This window comes from Crotalus tigris, unplaced genomic scaffold (assembly GCF_016545835.1).
Source record: "Crotalus tigris isolate CLP2741 ecotype Arizona unplaced genomic scaffold, ASM1654583v1 scf7180000021493.194949, whole genome shotgun sequence".
In the NCBI taxonomy this organism is placed as follows: domain Eukaryota; kingdom Metazoa; phylum Chordata; class Lepidosauria; order Squamata; family Viperidae; genus Crotalus; species Crotalus tigris.
In genome coordinates, this window is record NW_024098538.1 from 157,469 (window position 1) to 170,716 (window position 13,248).

At 44.3% G+C, this 13,248-nt stretch overlaps 1 protein-coding gene across 4 annotated transcripts in view; it reads left to right on the forward strand.

The window, feature by feature from the left end:
• Positions 1-13,248, forward strand: part of SMAD4 (SMAD family member 4) — a 36,760-nt gene that overhangs the window by 20,595 nt on the left and 2,917 nt on the right. For all 4 annotated transcript variants that reach the window (XM_039318735.1, XM_039318736.1, XM_039318733.1 and 1 more), the window contains 3 exons: positions 459-642; positions 9,128-9,296; positions 11,153-11,291. In XM_039318735.1, the coding sequence (XP_039174669.1) occupies positions 459-642; positions 9,128-9,296; positions 11,153-11,291 (492 nt within the window). The remainder of the gene's footprint in view (positions 1-458; positions 643-9,127; positions 9,297-11,152; positions 11,292-13,248) is intronic.

Consider the following 13,248-nt stretch of genomic DNA (forward strand, 5'->3'; position numbering starts at 1 on the left):
GCCAGTCTTGGTCTGTGGGTTCCTCACGTGTTTCTCGCCTCGGGTGCACCCCTTCCCCACAGGTGCAGCAGTCAGTCTTTTTTTTTAAAAAAAAAAAAAGGTTCCAATGGGGGGGGGGCTAAGAAGCCAAAATGGCTGTGGGGAGAGGCGTTCAAGGGGTTGCACTTTAGGAGAAGGGGGCGAGTAGGCCATTCTCTACAGTTTCCACTCCTCCACCCCACCTAAAAAGCTCCCCCCCCCCGTGCCTTCCATCCATGTTCAGCAGCTTGGCTTTTTAAAAACCATTGTGTGATCGATGGAGATGTTTTTAAGCAAGCGGGAGGTTGTTCGGAGCTGTGGGGAAAAAAACTGGCCTAGAAAGCCTTTTCCTTGTCCTCACTAACTGTTCCAGTTCTTGCAGTGCTGGTCTTTTTTAACGAAGCCTCTCTTCTTCACCCTCGCCTCCCCTCCCCCTCCAGCTCCAGAATACTGGTGTTCAATTGCCTATTTTGAGATGGATGTTCAAGTGGGGGAGACGTTCAAAGTCCCTTCCAGCTGTCCAGTTGTTACTGTTGACGGATATGTGGACCCTTCGGGTGGGGACCGCTTTTGCCTTGGTCAGCTTTCCAATGTACACAGAACAGAAGCCATTGAGAGAGCCAGGTAGGTTTTGCGGGTCTGGGAAAGGAAGCGTCTGGCTTGTCCTTCATTTTGGACTGCTTGAAAGTGTGTCTTCCTGCTTAGGTGTACAGTAGTCCTTGCTTAAAGACCATTAGTTCAGTGATTGAAGTTACGACAGTGCCGAATGAATGGCCTTTACGACCGGGCCTGGAGGTTACAGCCCTTACGGTGCCTTTGGGCCCCCTGCCCTCTGCTGCCCCCCCCCCCGCCCATTGTGCTTCCCCTCTTCCTCCCTCCTGCTGCTGCTGCTGCTGAGGTGTGCCCAGCCTAGCCCTTCACAGTGGGAGGGAGGAGGTGGCCAAGGTCAGCGGTGGTGCAGGCTGGCCTGAAGGGGAAGGGCAAGGATGGAGTGGAGATAGGTGGGTGGAGGGAGTTGAGGTGAGGGCAGGAGAAATAGGAGGTCATTGCCCAATGATGGTGCAGTCCTGGCCTAACGACCTCAGCCAGGACTACCAAAACTGCTGGGTGGTCACATGAGGTTTTACCTAATGACACATCACTTAACAGTTGAAATTCTGGTTCCAGCTAGGGTCATTAAGTGATTGTCTGGAGTGGTGCTTTTAATTAACAAATTGCACAAATGTTGAATTCTGGTGATCACGCCGGAAGAGCGATGGATAAAATGCATTTGTTTTCATCCTTAATCAGCAGTCTTTGCATTGTGTTCCTTTCTTGGCAATTTAATAATTCCAAGAACTTGATTTCGCTGTTTATTTAAAATCCTGTTGGATATATTTGATATAGCATGTTTCCCCAAAAATAAGACTGGGTCTTATTTTTAATTTTTTTTGCCTCCAAAAGAGGCACTAGGTTGTAAGGACCCACCCCACTTTGCATCTTAAGAAGACAGAACTCTTGGAATAATTCTTCCAACAGGAATCCTTTATTAAGAGAAAATGGTTGCAGGCATGCTAGACAGGACTTGGGGTCCAAGCTCTCCCATTCAAGGTTTTAAGGGGTTCCCCAGTAGTCCCACCCAATCAACCCCCCTTCCAGTGATAGTTTCAAGTATCACAATTCCACCTCCTTTCTTCTTTCTTCCGTCTGGATGGAGACTTCAGATACTACATGAAAGGCAATTACCCTTCTTTGATATGTTAACGCTTAGAGGTTACAATAAACACACATTCAGCTCTTTGAAGTGTAAAGAAGGAAGTGAGGGCCATAAAGCCCCTTTGCTCTCCCCCTTCTCTCCCTCTTATGGCAGAATCCAGAGAAGGCAGAATTGGGAGTTTCTATATTTGATAATTTAAAGATGAAATATAATTGGATTCTGACATCCGGCCCCTCTTAACAATAAGAGAGATCCACCTGAAAGAAAACGCAAGTAAAAATTTTAGTTAGGCTTGTTAGGATACTCTGTGTGAAACTTCTTCAATAGCTTCGGGGCTCTGACATGACGTTTATGGACCCACTCATTTTGTGAGGGAGGGAGGTGTTTCCAGGCAACTAGGTACTGAGTTGCTCCATGATATCTCCTAGAGTCAAGGACTTCCTTTATTTCGAAGTGTTGTTCACCCTCCACCATGATTGGAGGTGGTGGGGGGGGGATTTTTGGCCGTAGAGGTGACTGATGCTCTCTTTTCAGCAAGCTGCAATGAAAAATTGGGTGTATTTGCCTGAGATTTTTGGGTAACTCTAATTCTACTGTTACTGGATTTATGATTCTTTTAATTGGAAAAGGTCCTATGTATTTTGGTCCAAGTTTTTTACAGGGCTGTAGGGACTTTAGGTATTTTGTAGATAAGTACACCATCTCTCCTATAATGAATGGTGTAGGCTCAACCCTTTTTTTATCGGCTTGTGTTTTGTAAGCCTGCCTAGCTTCATCTAGTGCTTTTCTGACTATTGGCCAGGTGTTTTGTAATTTTTCCATCCATTCTTTCAGCGAGGGGATCGTTGGTTCGTTTGGGGTTAATTCTGGCATGGGGTTGAAACTTTGACCGGTGGCTATTTGAAAAGGAGTGTAACCTGTGCTGGAGTGGACTGCATTATTGTAGGCAACTTCTGCAAAGGGGAGTAAGTCCGCCCACTCGGTCTGCTGGAAACTAAGAAAACATCTTAAATATTGCTTAAGTACTGAGTTCATTTTTTCAGCCCCCCCATTTCCTTGAGGGTGGTGGCTAGATGTCAGTCCCTGAGTGGTTCCTAAGAGGGATAAAAATTCCTTCCAAAATGCAGACGTAAATTGCACCCCCCTGTCAGAGATGATGCGTTGGGGTGCCCCATGCAATCTGTAAATGTGTTGGATGAAAAGTTTTGCTAAGGCTTTTGCAGTGGGAATCTTTTGGCAAGGGATAAAGTGCACCTGTTTGGAAAACAAGTCCGTGACCGTCCAGACCACAGTATTCCCATTGCTTTCTGGCAATTCCACTATAAAATCCATGGCTATTTCTCTCCAGGGGGCTGAGGGACTTGCCACTGTTTGCAATAGTCCTGGCACTTTCCCTTGCAACCTCTTTGCCGTGGCACATTTTGGACAACTGGCTATATAACTTTCAATGTCCTTTTTCATGGATGGCCACCAAAATTGCCGTTTAATTAAATGTAAAGTTTTTACAAATCCAAAATGCCCTGCTGATTTTGTGTCATGGCAAAGGTGCATGAAAGTTACTCTTTGAGTTGTTGGTATATATAACTTTTCCCCTATCCAAGGCAACCCGTCTTTCATTGTGCACACATTTTTGTTTTTCTGGAACCAATCATCTGTTTCCAAACTTTTTCTGAATTCAATTCCAGTTTGGCTGTCCAGTTGTGGTTTTAATTTGGCTTGGGTTCTTGTGGTTACTGGTGCTGCCAGTTGTGACTCTGCCATTATTGGTCTAGAGTCTGTGGTTCGTGCGCTGTTATATTGGGGCATGCGAGATAGTGCATCTGCCAGGAAGTTCTTTCTTCCTGGTAAATGTTTGAGCTTAAATTGGAATTGGTGAAAATGCTGGGACCAGCGGGCTTGTTTGGGATTGAGTTTCCTGGAAGTTTTCAGGGCTTCCAAATTTTTGTGATCAGTCCACACCTGGAAGGGGATTTTGTTGCCTTCCAGGAACTGTCGCCATGTGAGTAATGCCCAACGTATCCCATAAGCCTCCTTCTCCCATACAGGCCAGCGCTGTTCTGTTTCCGTGAGTTTCTTGGATGTATATGCACAGGGTTGCAATACTGCATCATCATTTTCTTGTAATAGCACAGCCCCCACTGCCACATCACTTGCATCTGCCTGTATTATGAAGGGTTTGTCCATGTCTGGGTGCCTTAGTACTGGTTCGGCAGAAAAAAGTCTCTTTAGTCTCTCAAACGCTGCTTGGCACTCCATTGTCCATGTTAGTGGCTGGCTAGGTTTTACTGAGGATGTTCCCTTCGTTTTTAGTAAGTTAGTGAGGGGCAAGGCTATCTGTGCAAATGAGGGGATGAATTGGCGGTAAAAATTTGCAAAGCCCAGGAAACTTTGTAGTTGCTTTCTTGTGCGGGGTGGTGCCCATTCTAATACTGCTCTGACCTTCTCTGGGTCCATTTCAATGCCCTGTGGGGATATGCGATAGCCTAGGTAGTCTATCCTTTCCTGGTGGAATTCGCATTTTGAGAGTTTGGCATATAGGTGGGCGGCTCGCAGCTTCTTTAAAACCGCTCTGACAAGTTTGACGTGTTCTTCTTTTGTTTCGGTAAAGATAAGAATGTCGTCCAAGTAAACAAGGACCCCCTTAAACAGGTGCTCCCTTAGAACGTCATTGATTAATTGCATAAAGACTGCAGGGCCCCCTTGTAATCCAAATGGCAAGACTTTGAATTGATAGCACCCCATGGGGCAGTTAAATGCAGTCTTCCATTCGTCCCCTTCCTTGATTCTCACTCGATAGTAAGCTTCCCTTAAGTCTAGTTTAGAAAAAATTTTCCCTTTCGATAGGTGTGACAGCATGTCTTTCATGAGGGGCAGCGGGTATAGGTTGCTTTCACTGATTGTATTCAGGGCCCTATAATCCACGCATAAACGTAAAGAGCCATCCTTCTTCTCTCTAAAAAGGACCGGGGCAGCCACTTTAGGCTTGGCTGGCTCAATGAAACCTCTCTCCAGGTTTTTTTTTATAAATCTTTCCATTTCCTCCTTCTCCTTTGGGCTCATGGAGTATAATCTGGGCTTCGGGAGTTTTGCCCCAGGCTTGAATTCAATGGTACAGTCTGTGGGTCGGTGGGGGGGAAGCTCATTCGCCCTCTCCTCACTGAAGACTTCAGCAAGGTCCCTATATTCCTCTGGTATTTCTGTTAATCTTTTTTCCTCTCCTATGGATGCTTTTTCTATTCTTGATTCTGGTAGCCTCCCTTGGGGTTTTAAGTCCATAGGGTCCCCCTTCGGGAATTTGATTTCTGTCGTCCTCCAATTTACCCAGGGGTTCCATTTTTTCAACCATTCCATCCCTAGAATCATTGGGCATTCCATACCTGGGGTCACCACAAACGTTAAGTCCTCTTCATGGTTGCCCAGGGAGAGATGTATTGGCAAAGTGGCTAGGGTAGCTGGCACCCCCCCTGCTATGGATCCATCTAGCTGGCCAAATGAGATTGGTTGTTCCAGTCTCCTGGATGGGATGCCCAGATTCCCCACTAGTGTTGGGCTAATGAGGCAGCGGGTACAGCCAGAGTCTATTAAGGCTTTCACCTTCACAGCTTCGGGCATGGGGGGGATTAATATAGTCACTGTTTTGAAGATGGGTGTGATGCATCCACTTACCAGGGGTTCGCCCTCCGAGCTGTCATCTGAGGCATCCACCGGCCCTGTGGTGTAGGCTGGAGTCCTTTCCCCTTGGTGAGCAGAGGTGGGGGTTTCTGCAATTTCCATCATTCTCATGGCCGTTTCTTTTGGCTTAGCTGAATACTTTCCGGGTTTGTTGATTGGGGATCTGTCTGGGTTGTGCTGGGGGGCCTTTGAGCGGCATTCTACAGCTCGATGCCCTTCTCTTCCGCACTTGAAACATCCCATTTGCTTCTTGGCTGTATCCGATGATTTCACCGGTTGGTGTGTCAGCTCAGGCGGGGGGCGGCTCCATTGTTTTCCTCGGCGGTGCCTCTTCAATATGTCGATCTCTGCTTCCTCTGCCAAGACGTACCATTCCTCAAGTCGATGTGGGTCCCCTCGGGGCAGGCAAGCATCATATAGATCATAGTTTAGTCCGTCTTTGAAACGGCCAAGGAGGATGTCTTCTGGCCAATTCAGTTTGCTGGCAATGGCCCGGAATTCTTGTGTATACTCAGCCACTGGGCGTTTGCCCTGCCTCATCGTTGTTATTCTTTCACGGGCTTTGCGATCAGCCAGGGGGTCTTCAAATCGTCTTCTCAAAGAGGACATGAAACGGTTGAAGTTACTGAGTTCTGGGGCATTGGAGTCATGCAAGTTCACTACCCAATCCGCAGCTGGTCCATCCAGGGCAGATTGCACGATCCGGATGCGGGCTTTGTCGCTGGGAATATCCTGCCCATATTCCTCCATGTAGCTGAGGACTTGGGTTAGGAAAAACCCCAAGCGTGTTGGCTCCCCTTTGAATTTCACTTCCAACGGTGGACGTCTTGGAATGGATCGGTGCCTCTGTTGTGGGTGGTAGTGCCTTCCGTCCAGATTGCCATCTGTGGTCCGGTAGGGGGTGGGAGCTCCTGGATCAGTAGATGTCCCTGGGGTTGCAGGTTCCATGTCCCCCTCGGTGTCTCTCCCTTTGCGGCTCCAGGAACTGGGGCGGCCGTAGGGTTCAGTATTCTCCTCTCTTAGGGAGCTGAGAGTTCTCTTCATCAGGTCAATAGCTTTCTCTAGGATCCAGTCTGAGTACGGTGCCCAGCTTCCTCCCTTTTCACTTGCGTGCAGGGATTTCTCCATCTCCTGCTTCCATTCTGGTTGCTTGGTCCCCCTTCTCAGGGTCACCTTTCTTGATTCCTTTCCCCACTCACTTTTCTTTCCAACGCCCATCGACCAGCGAGGCTTGTGGTCCTGTGTCTCCACCACTTCTTCTCCTGAGGAATCTGGCCTCTCGGATCCCAACATCTGGCAAGGTTCCAACTGGGTCAGCGGCTCTCTTTCCAGGGAGTTTTCCCCCTCTCTTGCTCCATTGTCTGACATGGTAAATTTTTGCAAAATCCCCCGGCAAGGGTCTTCCTTCCAGGTGGATTAATTTTGCAAGTCCTGTCTAATGTAAGGACCCACCCCACTTTGCATCTTAAGAAGACAGAACTCTTGGAATAATTCTTCCAACAGGAATCCTTTATTAAGAGAAAATGGTTGCAGGCATGCTAGACAGGACTTGGGGTCCAAGCTCTCCCATTCAAGGTTTAAGGGGTTCCCCAGTAGTCCCACCCAATCAACCCCCCTTCCAGTGATAGTTTCAAGTATCACAATTCCACCTCCTTTCTTCTTTCTTCCGTCTGGATGGAGACTTCAGATACTACATGAAAGGCAATTACCCTTCTTTGATATGTTAACGCTTAGAGGTTACAATAAACACACATTCAGCTCTTTGAAGTGTAAAGAAGGAAGTGAGGGCCATAAAGCCCCTTTGCTCTCCCCCTTCTCTCCCTCTTATGGCAGAATCCAGAGAAGGCAGAATTGGGAGTTTCTATATTTGATAATTTAAAGATGAAATATAATTGGATTCTGACATAGGTCTTTTTTTAAGGGGTGGGGGTGTCTTTCCCATTCACCGCCAGCCCCCCCCCCCCCGGCCGGCACACTTCTTCTGCAGCCAAAGGAGCAGCTTCATTCTGCAGCTGAGAATGGAGCTCCCGCCTGCATTTCGCACTCAGAGGCTTTTCTGGGAGGCCGCTGGAGCTGATAACCGAGCTACGGATTGAATCCGTAGCTCGGTTCTCGGCTGCAGAATGAAGCTGCTCCTTCGGCCACAGGCGATGCAAGCGTCAATCCATGGGAGGCCTGGCTGCAACGGTAAGCTCCACTCCTGCCCTAGCTTGGTTTCTAGGTGTGCACCTTTCCCAAAACTAGGGCTTATTTTTGGGGTAGAGCTTATATTTGGCCCATCCCCCCAAAATGGAGCTAGGCCTTACTTTCGGGGAAACATGGAACATCTGACTCTGTTAAGTGAGTCCTTATGATGCCCAACTGTGACCTCAAAAAGGTTTATGAAAATCAAAATAAGTGGAAAGGTTTTCCATTATAGAATCTTGTTATAAAATAAATTATTGTCCCATTTTTCTACTCAGACTTGCCTTACACAGGCATCGTTAGCCATGGTTTCTGCACCACCAAACGGATCTCTTGCATGTGTGAATTGATTATTCCAAGTGTGATTCATTGCTAGAAGTAAATTAGACATACAGTTAGTTTTCAACTTATGACCACAGTTGAGCCCAAAATTTCTATTACTAAGTGAGATACTTGTTAAGTAAGTTTTGTCCACTGTAAGTCTTTTTTTTTTTTTTTTGCCACCATTGTCGAGTCACTGCAGTTGATAAGTTAGTAACCTGGCTGTTAAGTGAATCATGTCTCCCCGTTGACTTTGCTTGTCAGAATTTCACAAAAGGGGATCACATGACCCTGGGACGCTGCAACCATCATAAAGATGAGTCAGTTACCAAATGTCTGAATTTTGATCATGTGACCGTGGGAATGCTGCAATGGTCATAAGTGTGAAAAATGGTCATAAGTCACTTTTTTCAGTGCTGTTGTAATTTCAAACGGTGTCACCAAATGAACCATTTTAAGTTGAGGAGGACCTGTAGTTTCTTTCAAAGGAATTGGTGCATCTGCGTAGCAATCAGTCTTGAAACACGGAGCAGGGAGGCCCTGCCTAGGACTGTGGACAGGTCATCTGAGTGACCCACTTGGTAAATAGGTTTCTGATTCTTCATTATTTAATACAGGCATCTTGTCCGAACATAAGCTAGCAATAGGCTTCATGTAGTTGGACGTGTTTTGAGTTCACTCGTCTTGAAAGTCATTCCTCAAAAAAAAAAAAAAAAACCCTCAAAATATACTTCCACCACTTCTCTTGCTGCTGAAGTGGCCTCGCTCTTATCTTGAGCCTGCGCTGTTCAGGGTCTCCTGAATCTTTGCTTATCCCTTGGTTAAAATATCACAGCAGGGCCTTAGGTCACAACTCCTTGGACCTAGTGCAAGTACACGGCTTTCTGTCTGTCTGTCTGTCTGTCTGTTTTTCTAATGGTTACACCAAACTAACTTGTGGCCGATCCATTGGACTGCAACTGTCAAATTTCTCAACTAAGGGTATCTGTAACAGGCACCCAGATTTTAAAGGGGTTTTATACACTGAAGCCTTGATTTTAATGGGGGTGTCATTAGATAAATCTATGCCATCTTCCTGTATTTAGGGTAAAGGCAGGCCTTGTTCTTAAGACTCCGTCTTCAGAGAGTTTGCACAACTGCTTAAGAGCGACTGATGTTGAAACCAAATAAAACTGATTTGTCAATTGTTCATTTTTTCCCACTTTACTGAATCATGTTATTTTTTTTCTCTATCAGGTTGCATATAGGCAAAGGTGTACAACTGGAGTGCAAAGGTGAAGGCGATGTCTGGGTTCGGTGCCTCAGTGATCATGCGGTTTTTGTTCAGAGTTACTACTTGGACCGAGAAGCAGGACGGGCCCCAGGCGATGCAGTTCACAAAATTTATCCTAGTGCCTATATCAAGGTTTGTTAATAAAATAATGCTGGATTTTAAAGTTGTAATAACAGGAAACATTTTAATGCTCTAGTTCTGGATTGGTGGTGCTAATCCCTAACCCCTTGTCCACAAACTTCTGTTCTTCGCCATGTCGCTTTTTAAAGCTTAAGTTACAGGTCTGGAGCATATGACCCCATACTGTGTATGTAATATTGTACAGGTCTTATTTGGAGGAATCTCTTTATTATTTATGTACAAAGACCTTAAGACCTGCAAAATCATTTTTTTTTTTTTTTTTTTTGCGTAAAAGTAAGTATCACCCAGTGTGGAGATTTAAATACCTGGGTGAATGACTTTAAACATTGTGTTTGAAGATAACACAGAATAATTCTGAGAAACGTGTGTTATTAAGAATAAGTGCAATGCTATTGCATTTAATCTGGAATCTGTCTCATTAAACTCAATGGATCCACTTCAAAGATTGGGAAAAAAATGCATTGCAGATAAATGCAAAGAGCCACAGTCTGAAAAAGACGGGGGCCTCCTAGTCTTCTGCCCAGAAAATACTCCTCAGGCCTTGTGGGGGTTAAGAACAGAAAGTAAGTTTTGACACCCTGCTTGTATGGATGAAGAGTCTTCCCATTACAGTTTTCTCGGGAATGGTTTTGTGTCGTTTGGTTCTTAAGCTATCAGTGTATCTTTGCTGCCTTCAAATCAAGGCTAGATACGTTTTGAAGCCAGAAGCGTAGGCGCTTCGTGCTCAGCACAAATAATAGAAAAGAGATTTTGCAGTGCTGTACACGATTTGGATAAATCAAGAGGCTCTTGGATGTTTTCTAATAGAAGCAATTAGGTTAAACCTTCAAAATCACAAAAAGTTGGGTTCTTCAGGCGCCAAATATAGCAGCTTGCAAGGAGCATGGGTAGAAGGGTGAATGCAGAAAAGGGAAGTGACTGTAAAACCATGTAATTCTTCTTCAACTAAAATAGCCAGGGGGAGGGAAGTAACATGTAGTTAGTGGTTGAACGTAATCCCCACGTTTCGTGTTGTTTTTGCTTTTACGTAGGCCACTATGCTATGCGTGTTTGGTTTGAAGATTCACACAGTAGTCCTCAATTTACAGCAGTTCATCTAGTGACCGTTCAAAGTTACAGTGGCACTGAAAAAAATGATTTATTACAATTTTTCACATTTAATAACTGTTGCAGCATACCTATGGTCGCACCATCAAAATTCGGACGCTTGGCAACTGGCAGCATATTTATGACAGCTGCACTGTCCCGGGGTTACGTCAATCCCTTTTTGTATCCTTCTGATGAACAAAGTCAACAGGGAAGCCTGATTCACTTTATAACTGTGGCAAGAAAGGTCATAAAATGGGGCAAAATTCACTTAAATGCTTTTTAGCAAGAGAAATTTTGGCCCCATTGTGGTCATAAGACGGGGACTACCTATACTTCCATTTGGGTCAATTCACTTAGGTTTGCATCCCACTCTTAGGGGCATTAAGAGGTGGACACCTTCAGAGCCGTTCATGCATGGGCTCCAAGTCTCTCCTGGCTTGACAGGTAGCAGAAGCATAGAAATAGTTGCCACTCGAAGCAGATACCCCCCACCCCACCCCTGTTGGCTTTGCAGTAGGTCCTGCTTGATTCTGAACCATTGTATTCCTTCTCTAAATACAGAGAATTCATGCAGCCAAAGACGCTTTAATCTTAAAAGGGATGAGAAGGCATGATAGCATCGGTATCACCAGCCCCTGCACTGGGTATTCGTGGTCGCCGGTGACCACTTTAGGTAGTGGGGCTGTTTTTCCCCTAACTCGCTTGGGCTTTGTTTTCCAGAGAGCTTCCGCTCTACAGTAATGCTGCTTCTTTTTAAGGTATTTGATTTACGCCAGTGTCACCGCCAAATGCAGCAGCAGGCTGCCACAGCACAAGCCGCAGCGGCTGCTCAAGCTGCGGCTGTGGCAGGAAACATCCCCGGGCCAGGATCTGTCGGAGGAATTGCTCCAGCCATCAGTAAGTACTCGGTGACACAGGTCATCCCTTGGTTCAGTATATCTTTAAATGCTTTCAGCAGAAAAAAGGAAAGTCAGAGAATCGCATCAGGCGTTCTGCATTTCTGGTAGTTTAAAATCCAAAACACATTTTAGTTTCCAAGTATACTTGTAAGTTAGGATTTAAAGCTGCTTACTTCTGGGGTTTGTTTTTTTTCCCTCTATTTGCTCAGCACGCTTACCTTCCGGACGGCAGCCCTTGACTTAGAACCAGTCGCCTAGCGACTGTTTGGAGCTGCCATAGGTCTACTTGGGGGTTACTTACGACCCAAATTCAAAGTCCTAACGGTTGTGCCCCCCACAACCCGCAACCTTGTGTGTGGTCACAAGACTGCACTTTGATTGCTTGGCAGCTGCACCAGTTTATGGCATCCCTTGGTCACATAACCGTTGTGTAAGAAAGTGGTTTTTTTTTTTTAATTAAAAGTTTTGAAAATTTTTTACAATATATAACCCACCCCTCCCCCACTTCCCAGAGCTGATTACAGGGTTACAAATAAACAATCATAATCTAACAAACATTACCCAACTCTACTAACAATCAAATCCATAACATACTTTAACTCCTTTTTCAAAACAAATATTAACAAATTAAAAATAAAAATACAGTTAAACCAACACTAAAAATAGTACAAATTCAATCATATTAAACTATTAACAATAACATAAAATCTACTCATAAGCAAGATAATACTTTTCAGTCTCATATTTCTTTTGAATATAATCAACCCATCTTCTCCAAACCGAGATGTATTTTTCTTGTGAATGGTCCTTCAAATAAGCGGAAATTTTTGCCATTTCTGCTAAGTTAGACACCTTAAGTATCCATTCTTCCATAGTAGGCAAAGAATTTTTCTTCCAATTTTGCCCCACCAATAATCTTTCAGCTGTTATAAGATCCAACATCAAATTAATTTCTTTAACATCAAAATCAACCGTAATACCCAACAAGAATAATTGTGGAGTAAACTTTATCTTTCTCTTAAAAATCTTTTAAATATTCCACCAAATCTTAATCCAAAAAGCTTTTATATCTCTACAAGTCCACCAAATGTGAAAATAGGTTGCATCTAAGCTTCCACATCTCCAACATTTGGGCTGTAAATTAGGATACATGCGGGACAACTTTTGGGGGTCCAAATGCCATCTATAAAACATTTTATAAAAATTTTCTCTTAAGTTTTGCACTTGAGTAAATTTTACATTTCTAACCCAAATTGTCTCCTATATATCCAATAAAATTGGTTCTTGAATATTTGAGCCCATTTAACCATACAATCTTTAACTAACTCCGTTTCAGAATCTAATTCTATGAAAACATTATAAATTCTCTTTATTTGGGCTCGAGTTTGATCTTTAATCTGTTTTACCAAATTTGCATCCTCTAAAGTAATTCCAACCTTTTGATCTAGAGTCCACCTCCCTAACAATTGATTATACTGAAACCAAGAGTATACAGTATTTTCTTGCTTCAGCTCAGTTAAAGACTTTAGTTTCCAATCCTTCCCTACCAAACTAAGTAATTCCTTATAAGAAATCCTATCCAAATTCACACCCCTAGATATTCCCTCTATCGTGTGTCCAGGAATTCCCCAAATTGGAATTTTATAATTTAACCTATAATAATACTTCTTCCAGACACGCAACAAAGCACTTCTCAAAATATGGGATTTAAAAACCTGGTCCAGGTATCCATGTACTAAATCCCATCCCTCAAGAGAAAGGATATTTTTATTTGTTAAGTTAAGCCAATCACTAATCAGCGTTAAAAGCCACTGCATCAAAGTACAGTTTTAGATTAGGCGCCTTAAGTCCTCCTCTTTCCCGTACATCTTGTATAATCTTAAACTTAACTCTTGGTTTTTTCCCTGCCCATATAAACTTATTAATCCCCTTCTGCCAGTCCTCCACGTTAGCAT